The sequence below is a fragment of the Hesperophylax consimilis genome, chromosome 10 (assembly GCF_061612785.1).
Source record: "Hesperophylax consimilis isolate HC1 chromosome 10, BYU_Hcon_1.0, whole genome shotgun sequence".
Lineage (NCBI taxonomy): Eukaryota > Metazoa > Arthropoda > Insecta > Trichoptera > Limnephilidae > Hesperophylax > Hesperophylax consimilis.
In genome coordinates, this window is record NC_142845.1 from 1,540,255 (window position 1) to 1,564,408 (window position 24,154).

Below are 24,154 nucleotides of genomic sequence, written 5' to 3' on the forward strand. Positions count from 1 at the left end.
AGGTCACTGCATTACAGTTTTGTTTTTGTTTATTTTTATTTTCTTTCATTAACTTTGTACTAACATTAGTATATACATATATTATAATATACATATATTCTTTTGTCCTGTTTAGTTATATAATCTCATAAATTGTATTTTCTTCCTTCTTTCTATATGTACTACGACTGTCAATAACTATTATGTATGTAAGTAGCACTCGTACCGTAAATTCGAAGGCGTTTTTTTGTTTGTTACTAAACTCGTAGAACAAAACAGTATCCTACCAAATTAAAGAGTTGCATGAATAATAAAACACGAAAATGTTTGTTTTTGCTGTTTATTTTTTTTGTTCAATAAATAATAGTTTGATTACAATATTTAGGTTCCACCAGTTGGACATGAAATATGATATTAAGTTAATGTGGACAGTATAATAAAGTAATTAAAACAACATTTTAGAAGTTTTTAAATACGGTTTAAAAGTTTTAAAACACGTTCGTTCGTCGTGAGAAATAAATAAAACCGGTATACATACCTGCATACATATTTTCAGTATAAATTAGTGATGGGCACTGTCGAGATATCCGTTTCGAAAAAAATCGATTGAAAAAATATCGAATTCACTACAAAAAAGGCTTTTTAGTGAATATATTTCTGATTGTGGGCTCTCTTTCCGGTTAATAAAAGGGAGAACCCTTGAAAACTAGATCCCCCACTTTAAATTCGTAATAATACAAACAACACCACTGTTGAACGAGCTACCCTTTGATATGCGAGTGTCCTCTTTCGCCAACTTAAAGACAAATTTAAACAGGAATTTTTATTGCATCTATCTTAATTTTACGTTTCCAGGAACAATTTTTTTAATTTATTTCTAATTTCGAAACAGTTGCCTAACCTTTATCCACATTTTAAGAAAGAAGTCGAAAAAGTATCAAAGATTTTTACTGAAAAAAGTCTCGTCATTTTCGAAAATTTTTCGATTATTAAAATGTGCGGAAGAGTTCTCACTTTTTTAAATATTCCGTACGTGCCCATCACTAGAGCACATTATGTGCGACATCTAAACAAATTCTTAATTCTATTTACATTAATTACATAATCACAATATTAAACTATATATTAATTATTATTTTACGTATACTATAGTAGTTGCATATTTATTTGAGTTATAAAAAATAGAACTAATTTATAAAACTATTTTATAATGACTTTTGATCTTTAAAAAAACTAGAAATTGTCTAAAATAAGACAAAATACATATGTTTCGGATCATTGAGGTAATCTTATTATATATTAATATGTAAGTACAGTATTGAGCCCGTAAGAGGAAAACAGTTGGACTGTTTTTTTTAATATTGGCAAGAATTCGTACATAAACTAACTATGACCAAATATTGCATGAAACAATTGATAAAACGTTTTAAATACTACACGGGGAAGACGTCTCGGGCTTTCTCAAATGTTTCTGGCTTTCAACTTTCAGGGGTGTTCTAGGCCATCATTTCAAAATTATATGGAAGATTGAGCCGAATTCAGACTAAGAAGAGATGAGATGTTGAATGAAGGGGAAGTAGTTTTATTTATTATAGGTTAGCTTGATAGAAGAGAGGATATTTGTTTAGATATGAAAAACTGATGAAAAACGTTGCAAATTTATAAAGAATCTCTTCAAATTATTCGTAAACCGGCTAAAAACGGGATTGCAGGACCTAAACAAATGACTTGATAGGTTTCCTAATAAACGATGCAAATACAGGGGCATGAACACGTGTTCCGATATCTTAGGAATTTACTAATAATTTATCAGGAAACGGCTTGTAAACTTGTTTTCAACCGGATTATCAATAATTTGAAAAGATTTTTAATAAATTTGCAATACTCATTTTTTTGCATGTACTTGTCTATTATAGGTTATAAATATCTTATGAGGACAGCAAAATTTTTTACATAAAATACCAAACTTTTCAGTTTTTATCTGTCTAATATCTAATGATTACAGAAATCACAACTGACCGATAATATATTCAATTCATTCAAATAATGTGAGCTTATGAATTGTTCTAGACTTGTGGGATTTCACTTGGTAAAATATTGTATTTTTTCTTAAAATATAATAATGTACAGGTTTTCATCATCTATTAGTAAATTCCTCCACAGGAGACTATATTATAACAATTTCACCACAGTTTCTACCAACTGCAATGATCTATGGCCATACAATGCCTTCTATCCAGTCTAAGTAGCTTGACACTCTCGTGTAGATACCGGGTGAGTTGGTTCCACACCTCTTTCCGTATGAAGTTATTCCTACAACTTTATAAATTGCTTCCACTTCGTTGACAGCCAGAAGAAGTGGACCACCGGAATCTCCCTGTAAATGAAAAACAACACGTTATATTTTTGTGGCAATAGATAATTAACATAAAGAAGATGTACAAAGATACAATCTACCAATCTACCTGGGTTATTCTAAGAGAGAAATCATAGAAACGTAAAGGTTAATTGCATAGATTAAATAACCAAAGGAAAAGGGCTATGCCACGAGCCATAAACCATTATTTGTATGATTCCGCTACTTGGAGAAAAAACACTACTCAGGGACAAATTCAAAAGTGGAACTGTTTCCACGCAGAGATGCAATCTATCTATTAATCTATCTGGGAGATTCTAAGGTCCAGTTGTTACGATAAAATTTAAAATTATCAGGTAATCAGCATTGATAACAATCAAGTAGTTAAGCTTTCAGCTTATTAAAATTTGATAGAAAGCTGAAACGCACCTAGGATCAGCGTTTAATGGCCATTTGGTGGTTTTGTTAGAATTATTAGTATGAAATCGCACGCACAAATGTGTAGCTAGCATCGTTCACCTTTTGTTTCTGGTAATATACCAAACGCATTATTTGTAATGCATAGACGTTTTGATAGCCTGTGCAAGGTTGTAGCTCGGTAACATATATCTTCCATTATTGTTTGAAGTGTCATCAATAACGAGATACATAAATCCGGGCTCTCAACGGAGATCTGGGACCGTACAAGAATGTGTAGACTTGCTGTATTATCGACTGTATCCCTGTATAACTACACACTAAACCTAAAAAGCTTTAACTTCTAAGTTGCGCTTTGTAGCTGCGAGGCATCTTTGTATACTTCGTAAAGTTTTTTCGATGTTTGCATAAGAAAGTCAAAATTTGTAACATTGTTCTGACAAAATTGAAATTTAGTTCGACTGATGGTTTAGTTAATAAATCAATCTAAGTGGTTTGACTAACACTCATTATCACAATTCATAGCCCTGGGCTAGTAATTTAAGTAAATCTAAGTATAATTTACTCAGTATTTCATTTACAATCAACATCTATTTTAACTATGTAGGTACTTCTCCGAACCATAGTTTTGCAATTCATCTCAGGGATATCGGCACCAAATTATATGATTTTCATTAATTGCTGTACATTTTCGCAATTGCTAGCAAAATTTGTTCAACAGAGAGACAAAAACATGTACCTAATCATCAAAACTATAAGTTGTTTGAAATTAGAGAAGAAACAGAAGTTGTCATTCAATTATGAACTAACGACCGTGGACTTAAATAAGTAAATTTAACTAATTCCTGCTAGAAGAAGTGTGATCTATTCCAATTTAAATTAAGACTGATATCTCCGATTTAAAATCGACCTTTCAAATTGCCAATGTAATAGATAACTTGTTCATTCAACGTTTTTTAATCAATTTTTGATCAATTTCAAAATGACCTTAATCGACACATTGACACTTAGGGATGCGGGTATAGGTACCGCCACTCGGCAACCATTCATTGCAAAACCAATACCTTTACCATAGGTTACCCCAAGTGGTTCGCAACGTTTGGTGACTTACCAAGAGTGCGCGTGTTCACGGGGTGGGGTTTGCCCAGATCTTGGCGGTGGATGCATCTGCTCACCAGCAGCCTGAATTGGTAGAGGCCGGTTGAGGGAGATCCTATGACCTCTCCAGCCAGGCTCTCTCGACCCATCGTCTTGCACCGCAGAGTGAAGGATGGATTCATAGGTCTGTCAATCCTGTACACACTGATTCCTACCCAGACCCTTTTCCTACACAAAACCTCCTATCCTTTCCCTCGCCTCTATTTTTGTATTCTTATCTAACCTCGTTTATTTCAGAGAATACATTCAAGACCCATCCAGGACTCCTGTGTGGAGTTAATGTAATAAAAATCGGACACGTGGACAAATTTCTACCGGTTTATTTCAATAGGGGACAGTAATCTCATTTTGTCGATGTTGGTTGCTGTTTGAATTGTTTATTTTTGGAAAATGATGTGTATATCATTGTATTTGTCTACTTGTTTATATAAAGTGGGAGTACTTACCGGGCAAGTATCAGATTTGTTAGGGCCAGTCTGGTCTTGGGCGCAGATCTGCGTGGGCAGGATGCCGTTGGGGTTGTGGGTTCGGAAGGATGAGACGCTGTTGAAGGTGGTCGTGCACACATCGTCACTCACCGCAGTCACCTCAGCCTTCAGAAGATCAGGGCTGCGTTGACCTGCAAGAACACATCCAAGAATTGATATATTGAAAACAATACAAACATAATTAACTGTAGTTTAAAAAAAAATCAACAAAATTCGTTTAGTTCTTGATGAGCAAATCAAACATGCGACTCTCGACATCATCTCTGTTCAAGTTTAAGTACTGATAATATATTTATTTTTGGAATAACATTATGAATAAAACGTCAAACTGTAAATATTCAATCATTGAAGACAATATTAGTGATTGTCAATTGAAAATTAAAATAGAAAAATCTGTAAAAGATACGGTCGCATCTATGAATGAACCCATGACCTTAGCCTTGCCGTGGCTCTGCTCTACCACAGAACCAATCTGACCATATTTCTTTCGGGATAGATAAATACAAAAGAGATGCATACATTTTTATGAGTCCCACAATTTGTGCTGTAAAGTACACAAGAATACTATACTGCTATCGATGTATTATGCACTAAAATATTTAAAAAAAAACCAAAAGGCTTAACTATTAAGTACATTTTAAAAGTTAAACGACTAGAGCAGTGGCTGAAAATAAAATAATATCAATGGAAAAGCTACCATTCTCCACCATCCCCCATCCCGCGATGTACATGGCTTCCTGGGGGTTCTCCGCTTCCGTCTCCAGGCAAGCAGGGTAGATCGAATTAGACAGCGGAGCAGCTCTCTTCAATCTAATAAAAAATATTTCATTAAACATTAGAAAATTTAGAAATTTAGCAAATGAAAATTTTAGCAATAAAAAAATTGCCGTCACGGAACGCTTGGCAGAAACATCGAAATTGGTTTTTATTGATGGAAGTAAAAATGAAAGTAAACAAGTCTTTATTATTATTTTTTTAAACACAAAGAAATGCATTACAAATTAGAAATATGTACACTGCAGTTAAGTTGTATCGTCAATTAACAAATCATTTTTCATTAAAGAAATACCACAGATTGATCGAGAAAATATTGATCATTTTAGTGAAAATGTTGATATTGAAGAAGACCTAATTGCACAATAACAAAACATCCCACAGTTTACTCTTTGACGAGTCTTCCCCGCACAGAGTTTTGGAGGCCGGGCGGAAAGAGCCGACGAGTCATGAGACCGACCAAATGCAACGTCGTCCCATATTGCTTTACCCCCCTAGGTGGTTTGCTAAATTAATTTTTTGTAAATTGTCTCTTCTTTCTAGATAATGGGTTTGTTATTTATGAAAATAATATGTAATCTACCGTAAGTGTTTTACCCAGGATAGCTAGTGACATTTAGAGAAATGATTTTTTAAAAGTATCCAATAAGATAAGGTGAACAAGAGATTTCAACACTCTAAAATGTAATACAAAAAGGGAAGATCATAATTATTACCTAAGAAGAGCGATGTCGTTGTGCTTTTTCAATCTGTTGTATTCGGGGTGAACAATATCCTCCACTTCGTAGTCTGTGTCAGTTGTATCGAACGTTCCGTTGAGCTTTGTAGTGCCGAGACGAACTATGGTTGGTTTAATGCTGCAAATACAAAAAATTCTATTATTTCCAATAATAAAATAACGAATTAAACACACTGGTAGATTAATCATTAGATATTTCTATATTTACTCCGCACGGGAAGCTCAAAGAGAGACCTCAAAGCAGAAGGGAGGCACACTTCACAACGGAGGGTGGTGGGACTAATTCAGTTATTTTAAAGGGGTCTTTAAAGAAAGGAAGAAGTGAGTTAATATTTTGAAGAAATCCGTGATGAGGAGGAAGTAAACATAAAAGCTTCCAAAATAATCTAAAGACGAGTTCTTGAATCCAAAAACAAAACGTGAAAACGACCAGCTCTCGTATTAAAAATTTCAACAGCCCCGTCCAGTCAGTCAACACAATGAATTACACATTTTCAACAAGTATTTCCGTGAACAGTTGACATCCGTTCATCAGTTGTTCCGTGAACATTTAACATGTTCCGTGAACAGTTAACATGTTCCGTGAACAGTTAACATGTTCCGTGAACAGTTGACATCGCATATTGAAAGGGTATGCTTATTTCCTCTTATTTTAACCAAATTTTCCTCTGAAATCACAACATTTGTAAGTGTGATTTAATTACCTTCCTATTTAATTAATACACAAATTACAAAAAAACCTTTACTGAACCATTACCCGTCATAAGATACTTAATTTTCGCCATCGTCAGCTGATTCTATTTTTGTAATACCTTGTAAAATGATGTTTTTGTAAAGTGTACCGTATTACCAGATAACGTATTTATATATATTTTAATATAACCTAATAATAACATTTTCCACACATAATCTACTTTTATTCTAATTTAATTTTAAGATCTTTTTATCGTGCATATTGGCTACTGCGGCGCACGACAGTTTAAAATGAGCACCATCTTGAACCGCAACCGGAACGTAATAAACAAAACGCTACGCTCAGTCAATTAAGCCGTCTAAAAGGCAAACTAAGATGTATGAAATTATTAAATCATTTATGACTATAACAATATTTTCGGACATTTATATTATTTTCCACTCAAGCGATAGGTGTTCGATTTAATTCATTAAATCATTAATTGATTCATCATTAATATTAATTTACTCCTCAAAATATTAATACGGAAACATACGCACTGCTTACTGCGGTTTAAAGCCAATAAATCCACCTAGATTTCACAGTTTATCACATATTTTGAAGCTCTTATAAATTTGGCACATCGCAAGAGATCACTCAAGACGTTTTGCAAACTTGCCATAATATACCAATAATCGTCCGAGTGGGTATTCACCTATCAATCGCTATCATAATACTTGTTCTCACTTGTCTATGTGATGCATCGCACGTCTCTAGCAGTCTTGATGAGCCTAACCAAATGAAGTAATGTTTCTGCTCTATAATAATTCAGATTGGGATTCAGTGAATTATTATGTCCAATGTATCAAATCCAACGATGTTTGCCTTTCTTCGAATTTGATTAGCAGTTGGTCCAATGTTGCTTCCACCGAGTCTCCGAGTCCGAGTTCCTCATTAACGCATTTCTGAACGAGAGCTTTCAGCGTCAAATTCCGTTTTATATTAATGTTGAATGACTACTTACTTAGAATTGGTGTTTATGCAATGGGCAGCTGTGAGGACGTATTTATCGGAGATCAGGGTGCCTCCGCAATCAAAAGACAGTCCAGTGTCAAACACGTACCCAAGAGCAGCCTAAAAACATAATAAAATGTAGTTCAATATTTAAACCAACAGACGTAATTCACGGACGCTCATCACCACCATCATATACGAGTATATATATATATATAAGAATGAATGTGTCTTTGTTTGTATAGTAAGTTGAATGATATATGCGATGAAAATTAAAAAAAATATATGGTTCTTATTAGTACCAGGATTGTTTAGAGATGGGTTTGAATGGTAGATATCGGGAAAGTCAGAGGAAGACTCGTCGAGTCAGAGAGATGGATTCGAGTTAAAATCGACATAATGTTGTTTTTTAACAGTAACAACGTGGATATCATTATAGTACATGAAGTGAATGGTATAAATAGTCTCGGACGCCCGAGGAAGACATGGCGCAATCAAGTGTTAATAATAATTAATTTCTAATAGACTTAAAATATCATTTCTTATTAAATACTCTAAAAATTTGGAAGACAGGCGTAAAATAAACGACTTAACTTTTTTATTAAAAATTCTAAACTCTAATTTCGACTGTTGCGAACTTCTGCAACTCATAAACTTAGGAACACCTACAATAACAACACGACAAAATACACTATTCCACTGCAACACACATAAGCGCAATTACATTGCGAACTCCCCAATACAACGGTTTCACACTATGGGAAACCAATATTTAGGTGATGTCGATATAAATCGCTAATTTATGTTCTTGTTATTTTTAATTTTGTTTCGTGTATACATGATTTTTTTAATGTAATTTTATTTTTATTATTTCTTTCTTATGTTTCAAAACTGTCATTAAAATTGTACCACCTACATGTAAAAGCCCTCTGGGCGTTAAATAATTAATAAATACTTATTACACTACAATAATATTATTTCCACCTTAAAAAGCTCCCAGTTGTCAGCTAGAATTCACAATCTAAAACTATTTATAAGTCCCAGTGAAGAAATTGAAAATGAAGAAATTACCTTGAAACGTAAACGAATATTGAATGTAAAATATATTTACCATGTGTGGGAGATCTCCTTGTTTGACCAGTTCTCCCCCAAGGATATTATTTTGTATGGTAGCAAGCTTTTCTTCCCTCAACTTCTTGCAAACTGAAAATACAAATACAGTTTATTGGTATATAACATCAATAACCATCAAATAAAAATAGTTTTTGGCCATTACTGTCTTTCTTATCCGCCTTTACTCTTAAAAAAAGATTCTTTGATTATTGAAGAAGAAGATAATGCTAATGAAACTAAACGAAACATGAAACAGAACAAGACACGGAAAAAATAAAAAAGGTAACGATCTCAACTGGAAATTGAACCAAGGATCTTTGTTTTCAGGTGGAAAAAATGTAATAATAATTAGTGAATGAAAAGAACATATTATAGAATTATTTGGCGGGATTGAAATAATCCGATGTAGCGTAATGGTTAGAGCAGCTAACAATGAGAAGGCTGTGGGTTCAATTCCCGTCTGCGGCATTTATTCTTTCTCAGTATTTCAGGCGATACAATAATTTGTCATCCTTTATGCTATTGCCTAACCTTATTTATAACTTTACCTAACCTAACCTTATCTAACCTTACTTATATCCTTGTCTGATAAACATTGGTTTATCACTAAAATATCAATACAATAAGTCTCATATGTTTAGAAGATGTTTGGAATCAATTTGACCAACCGGTGACTGATTTCCTTTCTCCATCATTAAAGACGTAAGGTGTTTCAGGTGCAGCCGTGGTTGTCTCAGTGGTGGGCTTGACTCTGGAGACAGGTCGTTTCGTTGACCTCGGGTGGTAGTAACTGTCATCCTCCTGGAAGACTATTTGACTGTCGTCGTATGGATCTACAATCAGACATTACACTAATTATACTTTCTGAGTACATTTACATTAAATGGCGAGATACATGGCTTATTTTAACTGTTTTGTTAAATCCGTTTATAACAAGTCATTTAATGTTATTTTTTTCACAGAATTAGAATAAATCATAATTTTTCAAAGTTATTTTTAAAGTACTATGAAAGTTCTATTCGACTTAACTTCGACCTTAACATTGTCGGAAGATCCTTACAGGCTGTAAGAGAGGTGTTTGACCCTTTGGAGACTGCAGCAAGAGAGGTGGGCTTGCAAATCAATGAGAACAAAACTAAAATCATGATGCAAACCAGAACCCCACACCGCAGAATAAAAGATAAAGTGAATTTTAAAAACTCCTATAACTTTGAAGTGGTCGAAGAGTTTGCCTACCTGGGCTCCATCATAACGCAGGACAACGAAGACCCAGTAGAAGTAAGAAAGCGCATCACAGCCGCTAACAACACTTACTTCGCGTTGCTGCCAGTGTTCAAATCCCGAAACGTCCATAGGAAAACCAAAATAACCCTGTATAAAACAATTATTAGAACGGTCTTGGCCTATGGATGTGAGGCGGGAACACTGACAGCAAAGTCCGCGGAACGGCTGGACACCTTCGAAAGAAAGGTACTTCGAAGAATCTTAGGAGCGGTGCGAGAGGGAGAGGCATGGAGAATCCGCCACAATAAGGAGCTATATGACATCTACCAAGCTCCCAGACTCTCTACTCATTTACGGCTCCAAAGACTAAGATGGGCCGGACATGTGTACCGAATGCCAAGCACACGTGTACCAAAGAAGGTTCTAACAGGACACCCGGGAGGCAAACGAAAGGCGGGCAGACCTAGGCTGAGATGGGAGGACGATGTCAGGAAAGATGCCAGAGGACTACTCCATGTTGCAGATTGGAAGACGACGGCCGAGGACAGAGGGCGGTGGAGGCTCATGTTAAAGGAGGCCAAGGCTCGAAATGGGCTGTAGCGCCATTGAAGAAGAAGATGAAAGTTCTATTCGATTTCTATTATTATTTAGTGAATGGTCAGTTGTTTCTTGAATAGAACCTTTATAGAATTCGAAAATTAACGTTAATATTTGTTGACTTGTTCAAATTTTGTGAAAGATTTTATGTCCTATAAAGAATTTAAAGAGTTTTTGACATATAAAAGGTAAAATTATAATTATTTAGACTCATATCTGTAACGTTAAAAAAATTTAAATACTGAATAATAATAATACTAAAAAAATATATATTTCACAGCGCCCTTGAGGTATGTTTCACAAAAACGGTGCTGTACAAATCATTCTAATATTAAGGATAACAAATCATTATAAACGAATGATTATTAGCCTGAAACACTCATATAAATTGAAAAAATCGACTGAGAAAAAAAATTTAAATTTTCAATTATTTAAGGCTAATAATTATTGCTTGTAAAAATTTTCTATCCTTTGTGCTTTTCTTAAAAACATTGTCTTGTAAATATAAGTCAATCATTAAAAATTATCATTCCAATATTATTATTTCATTGAATTATTGGTTTTCGTGATTAATACTACTGCTTATATCTTGAGTAATGTTTTCGTGTGCACTTTCTTATAGTCGTATAGTGTTAACTATGTTCAATTTAGTTTGTAGAACACCCTGTCCGGCAATATAAAGGTTTGCCAATTACAAACATACTTTACAACAAATTATTCATGCTTATTTCAATAATAATAACAACAAACTACTTCTATAGTGCCTGCTTGCTTCTTTTGTACATTTGTTATTATATACATTATTTAAACTCCTTTGTGTACAAATGAGATTGTATATAGATTGTATAGCAATGAAACTTATATCTATTTATATCTTAAATTCCTATCATAATATATACATGTAAGAAACATGTTTACACCTTCAAGGCGTAAATAAATAAATGCATAATATTGTCTAAGTAAAAACTTTGTGGGTCTCAAATAAGAACTTTCAGAAATCAATCTCGGGAGTTGACCAATAGTACAAGAAAAATAATTTTTTAACAATTTTGAAAAAAAATGTTGAAAATGTTTTTTAAACTACTTTCTGGGAAAGTTTCAAATTTTACTTGCGATTAAATCCCCCCCCCCCCCCCCCTAAAGTTCCAAGTAGAAAGAAAGGACCATTTCATAAAAATGTAAAGGTTTTCTTTGTTTGAGTATAACAAGGAAACATGTTGAAAAGTATTACGATTAAAAGTACCCCGAGTTTTAAACATAGAGCATGTTCAGTGAATGGTGTTAAATATTAGTTATGTCACATATTTTAGTTAGGTAAGGAAGAAGAGTATTGCTAATCTATGTTGAAGCTTTATTTTCTTTTGTATTTGTTCAAAATAAGGTTTTTACAACATTAGGGAAGTTCAACGCGTAGTATAATTGAGTGGTGATGTCCTGTTTTCATTTTATCCGCCTGTAATTTTTCCTAATGGTCATTGGAATCAATCCATATAAATTTGAGGAATGGTGCGAGTTGGAGGACTCCTGCAGGCAGGTTTTTGGATTAAGAGGAAGCTATAAGCCAAAAATGTGGATATTCTTTGTATACCTTAAATTGTAGGTAACAGGCATTAAAATCGCTTGGCAAGCGGAGTATAGAAACGTTCGATTTCAACCACATAACTGGTTTTTATTTATTTTGTAAATAATTTTATAAGAAAGCAAAAAAGTTAATCAAGTGAAACTGTCACAGATAATCTTAGCTATAATACTGTATTTTTTAAAAGTTGTTTCCTTTATGCGTTCATACATTTCTATTGAAAATTTTATTTTTTTAGGAGTTTACATTTATATTTTTTATTGAGTAATTTATTTATTTATTTGTAGTCTACTCAAGCGAAACGATAGGAAAACCTTCAATTTATCTAAAGCATATATTTTTGGTATTCATAATGTACACCAATTCGTTATAAAGATTAATCAACATAGTGGCTTAGCATTAAGGCCTTAACGGGGATTTTGGAATTAGTTCCAACTTCAAGCTAATCTAGCTTTCATTAATTGATATATTATGTGAGGGTTGTTATTAACAAATATTAATTATTGATTTATATATTTATTAAAAAGACTTACACTTTTTGCTGTAATAATACTTTGAGAAACCACGAACTGAAAGAGGAAAAGAAAATTTTCATAAATATGGGAATCGATTTTAGTCTAATAAATTAGGGGAATATATATAATATTATTAAGGGAAATTTAATTAATAATTGTTTATACATAATAATACATACAATACATAATTATAGTTTTTACTGGCTACCTACATGTTTTCTTTAACTAGGTACTTATTCTCTTGTACAGTCTGTCAATAAATTCTAGAAAAAAATGGAAGGATCTACGATCGTTTAAATTGCAAAATCAAGATTGTTTAAAGGAAAATTAGTGTAAGCTTCGCGACCGTAAATTGTATACATGCAGAAAAACGACTATTGATATTTTATTAAGAACCTCTTTTTTATTAAGAAAACGGAAGAAATGAAAGGCAATTTTCCGATGAGGATCGAACAATTCAAAAATATTCTAATTTACATAAACACGTTGTCCGTAATTATGATATTATTCTGAATTTACTAAAAGTTTATCAGGAAACCTGTTAAATAACTCTCGTGAGATCCGATTATTAATAAATTAGCTATAGTAATTTTTCTCCGTGTACTTTAGTCAATTAGGCCATTTTAAGGGGAACGACAAAATAACCAACCAACTCAATTGGTACATTTTTATTTAAAATATTTATTAAATATCTAGTACGGGTATATATCAATTATTAAATATCTAGTACGGATATATACGATATCTTATATTTGTTTTTTTTATACAACAATTCGATTTTTCATGATTTTAGAAGCAGTCGTGTGAAAAACGTAAATTTGTCATTTAGAATTTAAATTAAAGTCTATCAAAAAGCTTACTTAGATCAATTATATTTATTTCATGTTTTTAATGAAAAAATAAGATAAAATAAATTTTTTAATAATTAACATAAACTCGCAAATAATTGCTAAAGTTGCCTATAAAAACATGAAACACTAATTCCTTAATGAGCTACACAAATAAATAAAATAGTTTATAGGTACCCATACTAAATATTAACTACACATTTTTATATCAAAAAATATTATTCAGTTTAGTTAGTTTTGTATGAAAAGGTCTGGGCAGACCTTTATCCCACCATTGAAATATTTGTTCTAAAGTCTGTATTACTCGATTTGTCGTAGTGATTACCAAAACTTTTATTAAATTTATAGATTTTGTGACTGACTGTGGCTTTCAATTTATTATTTTAATTTGAATATGAATACTTAATGTTGAATACAATATCGATGAATATAACTTCTGGGCTGAGCACGTCCTTGTTGCAGCAGACCACGGCGATCCGATCGATGAATCCACAGCGTCCTCGTGAGGACACGCTTTAACCCAAAACGGTTCTGTTGTTTAAATTGAATACAATATCGATGAATATACCTTCTGGACTGACCACAGCGTCCTTGTGAGGACACGCTTTAACCCGAAACGGTTCTGTTGTTTAAATAGAATACAATATCGATGAATATACCTTCTGGACTGACCACAGCGTCCTTGTGAGGACACGCTTTAACCCAAAACGGTTCTGTTGTTTAAATTGAATACAATATCGATGAATATACCTTTTGGACTGACCACAGCGTCCTTGTCGCAGCAAACCACTTCGATCCGATCGATAAATCCACACCTTTCTGGAGGGACACGCTTTAACCCAACACGGTTTTGTTGTTTAATTTGGCTGAAAATAATTACATTAAAATTTAAAAAAAATCACGAATAACTTATATTTAAGACTTCTTAAAATTCATTTCACGGGGAACTCATAAAACTTATTGCAATACTACGGCAATCTACACGGAGAAAAGTGAGTATTGCTAATTTATTAAAATTCTCTTAAAAAATTTGGTAATCCAGTTAAAAAGTGATAGCAAACCGTTTCCTGATAAACTTTTAGTAAATTCCGAATAATATAGGAACACGTGTTCATGCACATTTTCCTTAATAACATGTAATTATGAAATGCGAAAATATTAAGATTGTCATGAAACTGCAATCCCGTTTTTAACCGGATTACTAATAATTTTAAGAGATTCGCAATACTCGTTTCTCTTCGTGTATTCAATAGTACCTATATAAGAAATAAAGGAAGTGACAGTTTTATTGTTTTGAGATTTCAACGGCTAAAAGAATTATAGTGGTTTATTTTTGGGTTATTATGCCGTGTTGTGCTACCTCATTTAGCCAAAGACTCGGACACCCTACACATCAATATTTAATGGTTGTAAAATAAAAACAACCGTAAATTTTTTCTCAATAACTATATAAATTTCACATACCTACATAGGAAATATTTCTATAATATGTATTAAGGCGATGCACTACGTCGTGTAATATTTTAAATTGAGCCGCTATCAAAAACAACCCTTACGTAGATGGCGATAAGGTTTAAATTCGCACTTAACACCATCCGCCTGTTTTGATTTATGCAAGAAGAAAACATGGCCAAAAAGTGCCTTTTATTTTATTTTGTGGATGTTCAGGCATAAATATTTAAAAAAATTTCGATCATTTTATAAATAAATTAATTTACTACATTATACAATAAAATCATAACCGAAAATGGGTTAGTAAGTAGGAGATTTTGAACTTTAAAGCAGTTTTTATAGGCCTTATACATTTTTTTCTGGGCTTATAAAAAGACTTATCTAAAAAATACTCGATTATTTCAAAGACCAAGATGTATTCTACTCGCACTATTTAATTAAAGCATCTGAAACATTTCTAGGCGACCAAATTTTCAAAACAAAAACACATAATTTTGCATTACTACGTATGGCATCACCTTAATGATATTAAATACAGTCATTACTCTGTTATCAATTATGTTTATATATTGGATTAATGAACACTGCTTGTGTTAAAAAAAATAGCTTTTTGAGGCTAGTTTGAGGAACGCAGGTTCAATTTTAAATACATCTTTGAGTACAGTTATGATTATTTATCAGTTCCGATGTTACTGACATCTTTGAAATTGTATGGTTGTTATTTGAAAAGAAAATGTAATTACTTGATGACTTCCGGACAATTATAGCTAAGGCGGCACTCTCCCACATCCCCGTTTGGTAAATTGCATTCACTGAATTCTGGAAATAAAACAATTAAAAATGTTAAAAACAAATTTTCTTTTATTTTGTTTGGAATAAAGCTGGATTCTTTATAATACGAGGTTAACAGGTTAACTAATAAATTTTTATAAAATACAAATATATCGATGGCTTAGGGCACACATGTGTTAAGTGCAATTTGAAAATTAAATTTAAAAGAATACTAAATGTTATTTATAAGATTTAAAGCAAAAACATTAATGTGAATATCCACTTTTTACCCATTCTAGATTAAATAAGTAATGTTAATTTCCAATGAAACATGTATTTAAAAAGTAAGTAATCTTGATAAATGCTTTTCAAAACAGGTAATTGTTTTTTTCTTCGAACTGCTTGAACACATTCAAAATTCAAAAAATTCTTATAATTCAAAAAAAATGTTTTAACACATAAATTAAAAACTAAACTTGCCTTTCTCAAATTATACCGAATCCATTAAATTTCATAATTTCAACTCCCTCCAAACACGACGTCTAATTTTTGATCAAATCCTAAATAATGGTCTGGACTCACCAGAACTTACCAATTTAATACATTTTCATATTCCGTCAAGATCAACCCGACAATCTGATTTATTTTATTTACCCTCGTGTAGAACAAATATTAGAAAAAATCCCCAATTCCTCGTGTATGTGCACAATACAATACAAAATTTCACAGAATTGAAATTTTTAGTAATAACCTAAAAAAATATCGATATGAAGTAATGTGTATGATTGATTATTACATATATGTGAGTATGGAATGTATCGGGAGCATCTCCTATCCTCTTCCTATATTCCTCTTCCTCTCCCCAAAATTAATTTTTAAATATTAAAACTTCATTTCCAATGAACTTTAGCATAAGAAACTTCTGTGACTTGAATTTAGTTCACTTGTATATTTATCATTGCATATTTTGTAAAAGTTGTTAGTTTCTTACAAATAAATAAATAAATAAAACACATGTGTGCGCTAGGTCATCGATATTATCATGATGTCGGAACACGTGTTCATGAAAATCCGAATATTTTTACATTACAACCCAAATTCTTTGTATCGTCATGCTATATTGTCAAGGCTAATCGATAAAAAAACTTAAATTGATGTTTTATTAACAAGGCCAAGTTAATTTATGGTGAGGGAAAAAATCGATTTCTCCCCATGTTTTAATTAAATTTATCAGATCTCTCTAATCTTCAACAAAAAATATAACTATACGAATTATAAAGGAAATAGACAAAACATATTATTTGTTTCTGATAGGCAATGAGATTCACAAAGCCTACAGCTATAATATCCCGTGATTTTGCACCAGCAATATAATAAAAAGGTCAACAAAGTTGTAATGTTTATAAAAAAAAATTCTCTAAAGAAAATAAAAATAGTAGAGTAATATTCCGATAACTTAAAGAAAACTGGTATTAAATAGTTCTGAGTTAATATTCCGATATCTTGAAGAAAACTGGTATGTAGTTCTGAGTTAATATTCCGATATTTTGAAGAAAACTGATGTTAAATAGTTCCGAGTTAATATTCCGATAACTTGAAGAAAACTGGTATTAAATAGTTCTAGGTTAATATTCCGATATCTTGAAGAAAACTGGGATTAAATATTTCTGAATTAATATCCCGATATCTTGAAGAAAATTGGTATTAAATAGTTTTGAGATATTATTCCAATATCTTGAAGAAAACTGGTTTTAAATAATTCTGAGTTAATATTCCGATATGTTGAAGAAAACTGGTATAAAATGAAATAATTTTCAATGCGTAACATGATATACCAGGGCCGTCCGGAAGCAATTGGTGCAGGTAACTCAGGTGCATATACCAGCATAACAAACCTGCCTGTACACCACACAACATTATCTTACCAAAGTGAAGTCATTGCAATTCATGAACAAATACAACATTGACCTAATGTTCATATCGATATCTCGTTCCACTGGTTTCAGGCACATTATCTCAATTTATTTATTGTAAATACATTATGGACAGGTAGAAACGAATTAAAATTCATCACTGCAGCAGATGCTTATTTTTAATCAGTGATTAATCGAGAGAAAAACAATTTACGACTTTATAAGTTGAATGGGTGTTCGGAAAAGCTGTTCATCAGCGAGAGTTGTTCACTTATGAACATGTACATGATTTATCTTTCTCCTACTTTCTCTATGATTATTTAAAAAGTAATTACATATGAATAAATTAAATTGATTTCTACGATTAAGATAAGTTATTGCTGGAGAATTGCGGTGTTTTATACAATTGAATATTTCGGATCAATGTGACAGCAAGTAGGTATATCTAAGCATGCGTTTCTAAGCAAATTGCAAAAAATCAACAATTTAGTCTGCTGTTTTCTTTTTTTTTATAGTGAATACCTCACAAGAGTCCCAACTGCTCCCGTCTGGAGCCAGTGAGACTATGGCTACCCCAATTGGGGGATGTTGTGAGGCTGAAGGTAAGTGGGGAAGGGAAGGAGGAAGGTGGGGAAGTACCTGGCTATTCAGATCTAGTCACTAAACACGGCTAAAGCCATTTGGAGCAACGTTTCAATTCTGAATGGTGGTCTTACACCAGGGCGATACTGGTAGTATCTTCCACTCTGGAGTACATATTTGAACATAAACATCTAAAGAAAACTATTAATTATGCTGATTAGTAGTTCTCTAAACAGTAGACCTCGCGTCCAAAAAAGTAAGCAAAATTTTCTCAGAAATCATAAGATCTGTGAGTAGGTACTTAATTACCTACCTACTTAATTATACATTATATATTTTAAGTAACATTTAAAAAATATTCAAATTAGCATTTTTTAAATTTGCCAAAGAAACGTCTTAGAAAGAAACGATTTAAATATAAATTTTGAAGGTAGAGTACAGGTTTTTAGTACGTTGTTCAATATGTAGAACAATATTGTACCTACTTAATATGAAGATAAATGGTAATGTATGTAATTATATTAAGTATTGCCCGGCGAAGGTTAAAAACAACTTGGTATGTACTGGCGAAAATGCGATAGTCATTGACCCATACTGTGATAAATTCCGATCCAAGCTAGAACTACAATAATATCATACTATATAATGATAAGTTATGCGTAAAAAAATACTTATTATCCTTCGGTACTTATATCTACATCTTATGTTGTAGAAATCTATTTATAATAATACTTATTGCTGTTAATCGAGAGGACTGAAACGTAGGTACGACGTACGCGTTTGAATTTCTTAATACAAAACAATGCTTTTAGAGCCAGTTCGACTGAGTTTTCTTTAATTTATTGTAACAATTTACAAACTAGATCATTGCATAGTTCTTGTACCCAGAGGCGTGCATTTCATATAGTCAGATGAGTACTGCCTAAACTACATTATACGTAAAAATATTAAAATTAATAAAATTATTACAAGAATACGCGCGAAGTTCCAGCTACGAATTGCAGTGCCTTTAACTTGGATTTGCTTTAAATTTAAGATTCGTTTTAAAAATTGGAATTGATCGTGAGAACAATTATTACTCTGACAAGCGATAAACTAGGTACCAAAAATATTTTATTTAATTAATTAATAATTCCATGTTTGAATTGCGTCTTTCTTTTGTTTAAATTTTTGAAAGATTTCGATTTTTTCGAATTTACTAACGGCGTTCATTCGAAAATTCACATTAAAAATTTGTTTGTTTCGTTTTAATCCTTTAATTACAATGTGATTAAATGAAATGAAAATACTTGGTTTTTGGTCACTTTATTGATAAATTTTATTGTCTACCGGTTTCAGTACCTCCGAACCATCATTAGACAGTTATAAAGTGACCTAAAACTAAATATTTTCTTTTCATTAATTCAAAAAGTCAGAATGTGTTTGCGCCTTTTGAAAAATTAAAAAGTGATTATTCTAGCTTCCGTGCTAGTTACACTTAATAGGCCGATTGTAAAATAAAACCAAGATTTCTTCATTCTTAGCGCACATTTTAACCTTCCAGCGGGCGCGCTGTCTTACGACAAACGCGCCTTATCGCTTCCCCCACTCTTGCGACTTAGTTGTAAGCATCGAGCTTCGAGCTATGCTAGAGTCAAATCAAATGTCAAACATTTACCGCAAGATATAAATGCTTTTCTCAAAGTGAATTACGGTAGGGCAGTTGAACCGATAACAGAAGAATAAAACAGAAGCTTTCCAAAATGCGGTGTTTGTTGGTTATGTGCACTGGATAAGAAAAGATCCTCAGCATCAATGAAGTGTTGCCGTTACCAGTCCTTTACATGCAATATCCATTCGTCAGTTGAGGTGGTTTGTAACAATCGTAAGGATGAGAATATTGATTCTGACTAAATAGGTCGATAAAATATTTAGTTTTGAAATATTAACATGTTTAGAGTTTTGTTTCGTTTTTTTTAAGAAAGTATTTTTTTTTTAAAGTACTGCCTATTATGATTTTGAATATCCTTAAAGAAATTCCCTAACGTTTGTATAAAGAAAACACCACTTACATGGAGAAAACTTGATGACGTAAAATTTACGACAAGCGCCCGCTCAAGGGAAATTTCTCAACGCGCCCGCTGGAAGGTTAACCCTACCACTGGTTAGAAATCTGGAGATATTAACTCTGGTACAAAAGAATCTGCTCCAGTCGATTGATGAAATTAACAAGTTGAATCTTCAGAAACCGGCGTATTTATACGTATATTTACTGATAATACCAAGTAAACCATGGCCGAATCGCGCATCTGTTATCAAAATAATATTTGGACATGACTAATCGTAATGGCTTGTAAATCAGGACACGGATGATCAAGTCCTAGATATATCACATATTATAATGTAAAGAAAAAAACATTACCACAAACCGATCTGATCTAGCTCTCTCAAAAAATGTTGACTCCTGGTGTAATGATGTTTACTCAGCAACTACCAAATCCCATCTTTGATTTCTGAGTAAACGCAACTATTCTATGCTAAAACGTTACACCACGAGCGGCGGGCTTTAAAATTAATTGTATGTTTATGTCAAAATATTATAGAAGACGGAGGAATGTTTTTTCCCCACTAGTAAGTAACAAATCGAAAATCAGAAATCTGATAAAAATCTCAAAGACAAATTTATCAAGAACAAAAAACTCTTTCCAGGTGAATAACTCTTAAAAATAACCCATATCACCCATTATCTGCATAAAATAAAATATAACAAATCGAAAATCAGAAATCTGATAAAAATCTCAAAGACAAATTTATCAAGAACAAAAAACTCTTTCCAGGTGAATAACTCTTAAAAATAACCCATATCACCCATTATCTGCATAAAATATATATCTTATCGAATATATCACATTTACCAAACATATAATGTAACTATTTTTTACTTTCTCACTGCAATTTACCTACTTACTACAACACGTAATACCTATCATATTATTAATTACTTGTAAATAACTACAATAATGTACTGTGCACTCCTCTTCCAAACACAAGCTAACGCTTCTATGGAAGAGTAGTATTCAAATCTCTTAATAAGTAATTCAAATGTAATTTATTTATTACTTTAATAAATAAAAAAAATCACGGGACGTAACTATTTGCCATTATGAAATCAATATGCCTTTGATTCCGACATACACCAGCACAAAACACGATCACCAAATCAAATACACCTTTCGTTATTTACTCATACGTCTTAATTTGGAATGAACTCCTTACAATACACCGCATATACGCAATACAACGCTTATACGCAATACAACGCATATACGCAATACAAGGTATTGCTTGCAACCTAAAACTTCCAGTAAGAAACAAAAAAACATTGGCAAAAGCTCTTAAAGAATATTTTCTCAGCATCTTTATTAGCAAGTGACACAATCTTTCTTTGGAACTCTCAAACTTCTGTATAGAAATATTTTTCATAGGCCCTAAAGTAAAAAAATTCCCTCAGTGCCTATCTCATTTAAGAGTGAATCATGTCTTATTATATATAATGAGTACGTTAAATAATCATTACAATGGCGTTCCGCTATGGTGAGTTTGTGATGATATTATTTTTTTTAATAAGCTTCGTACTTAATATGTATTTAGGCAGCTATTTTAAGATGCGTAATTTTTATGAATTTATTTAAAATATGTTTTAAATGCCTCAATATTTAAATTATCTGTCACTTTAAATGTTAAAATCTGTTCGGTTGGTTTGGGTGAGCAAATCAAAAGATTGATGGAGGAAAAATTTGCTGAACATTTTTGTCGTGAAGTAACAATATTAAAAATGTATTGCTTGATTTATGAATTAAATTTAATTAATTCAATTTTGTAAAATGTGACCTTAAGAACACCATATAAATATAAAAATAATATTAAAATTATCATTTTGAAAACGTAGTACATAGCTTTGCGTATAGATTGAAAAAATGTATGTAATCTTGAGTTGCATTATGACAATTTAGCACAATTAGCAAGTAATTTAAAGATGTGACAAAACTAACCTATAAACCTGACCTACGTAACTCACCCGGAGAAAAAAGAATACTGCTGATTTATTAAGAATTTCTTCACATTATTGGTAATTTAGTTAAAAATGGGAGTGCAGCCCGCTTTCAGATAAACTTTTAGTAAATTCGTAATAATATCTACACATGAATGTGCGTTTGTCCTAATATAATAACAAAATGCGAAAATGTTAGGACATGTGTTCCAACATCGTGACAATCCATTGGTATTTTACTAAAAGTTTACCTGGAATCCCATCAATTCATTCGTTAAAACCCTGAAATTTTGTTTATTAACCGAATAACGAATAATTTGAAATTTAAAATAAATTGGCAATATTTTTTATCGGTATGCATTTAAGCTATTTTTTGTTTCAACACTTTTCGTGACTTCATATCACTTATTAAAGGTGTGTTGACTTGTTCGGTTGCTGAAAATGTATTCCAATTTTGAGGGTCGTATGTTGGAATATAAAAAGATTGTGCAATAAAGAGTGAAGAATGGAAAAAAGACCTAAAATATTTTATAAACATTTTTGTAAGTTCCCACGGCCAGCTCTGTAATGAGGTTTTCAAGTATATTATTATTAATTATGAATGCGATATTCAGAATAGGTATGCGATATAACATTAATTTGCAATCAAGTTGTTTCGTTTTAAGCTTATATTTTGAAAAGAGAGTTGAAACTTGACGTTTTAATTTCATACTAAACTACTTCTTTTTAAAACGATTACATTAAATTTAATAATAAAAGCTTGATTTTAGAACAAAAAGTTTAGCTAAAAACAAAACACTATCAGAACTAGTTCTTCCACCAACTGTAATTTTTGAGTACTCGTGTACCAAACGATCTTCTAATATTGTTTACTCTAATGAATTTAAAAAATAAAAATAAACAGTTTTATTATACAGTTTACAGACCCAGATTTTCAAAAAGTTCAAGATGTCTAACATAACAAAGTTTGAAGAGGCCAAACTAATAACATTTTCGACAACTAGAACAGAATTATTTATCACTTTTTAAAGGTTACAAGAAATGCTTCTTCCATCAGACCATGCTGATGAGCTATCCATGTGCTAACTTACTAACAATATTATTATAGTGCCTTTTTTATTACCAAGAGAATCCGGTAAAACTGCTCCAAACATGGCCCACAGCAATACAACGATGGGTAGATAGAACATGTTGATATTTTTGCTAAATAAACTGGTTTCACTCACAAACCGAGTTCACAGCTCCGTGTACACTTAACAAGGTTATTAAATTAAACTAATTATGTTTTGACAACTATGATTATTTTGAATTGTAATTAAAACACAACAACAGACACTGAATTTCCCGCGTTTTTACGATAACAATGCGATATCTTTAGAATAACAAAAAAAAACTTTAAGGATATCCTTGAGGTCTGTTATTTTTGTTGTCGGCACAGTGCAGAAAAAACGATCCACACAATATTTTGACCGTACGAACGTTATTATTTGATGATAACTGAGTCTTTGTTAAAAAGAACTGTGTTCTGTCGTGTCTTGGACTGTACTGATTTCAGGTTTTGCCGCCCGGAGTATTTATAGGAATTTAATCTGTGATGAGGTCTTTAAGAGACCACTGCCTACTCATCGGTAGCCAAGTCGACCGCACTTGCGGTGTGCATCAGAATTTGAACAACGTTCAATCACGGTAATCCCTACAATTAGATAAAGGATTTAATGTGTAGCCCTTTTTCGGCAAATTCATTGAAGAGTGAGTTCAAAGTCTGCAGAAATTGCACAGTTTTTTTGGAAAACGGGTTTATCGGATTGTGTATTTTTTTATAATTATTATTAAAAATTACAGAAGTTTTTTGTAAGGATACGATCAGCATAAGATTTATTCCGTTGAAAGTAGGCCAAACCCTTTAACGAAGTTCAGTTTTTTGTCAGGTAA

The 24,154-nt window shown here is 32.2% G+C and overlaps 1 protein-coding gene across 2 annotated transcripts; it reads right to left on the reverse strand.

Annotated features, from left to right (window-relative positions):
- Positions 1–320: 320 nt before the first annotated feature.
- On the reverse strand, positions 321–23,753 carry LOC149420162 (serine protease persephone-like). Of its 2 annotated transcripts, XM_089636017.1 has the most exons (11): positions 23,346–23,753; positions 15,670–15,745; positions 14,225–14,340; positions 12,645–12,680; positions 9,380–9,544; positions 8,710–8,801; positions 7,609–7,718; positions 5,889–6,029; positions 5,096–5,208; positions 4,357–4,529; positions 321–2,356 (listed from the first exon to the last, which is right to left on the reverse strand). In XM_089636017.1, exons 1-11 carry the CDS (start codon positions 23,410–23,412, stop codon positions 2,192–2,194), a joined length of 1,254 nt encoding a protein of 417 aa, XP_089492143.1. In that variant the 5' UTR covers positions 23,413–23,753; the 3' UTR covers positions 321–2,191. The 2 variants fall into 2 exon arrangements, with proteins under 2 accessions (XP_089492143.1, XP_089492144.1); XM_089636018.1 differs by lacking the exon at positions 12,645–12,680.
- Positions 23,754–24,154: the final 401 nt, after the last annotated feature.

What these genes read in the sequence shown, in the direction of transcription:
- LOC149420162 (XM_089636017.1), bottom strand. Translation starts at nt 23,412, where the DNA reads ATGTTCTATCTACCCATCGTTGTATTGCTGTGGGCCATGTTTGGAGCA. An exon ending in AGTTTTACCGGATTCTCTTG is followed by an intron (nt 15,746 to 23,345) that starts GTAATAAAAAAG and finishes TTTTATTTCCAG; the next exon opens with AATTCAGTGAATGCAATTTA. An exon ending in AATTGTCCGGAAGTCATCAA is followed by an intron (nt 14,341 to 15,669) that starts GTAATTACATTT and finishes AATTATTTTCAG; the next exon opens with CCAAATTAAACAACAAAACC.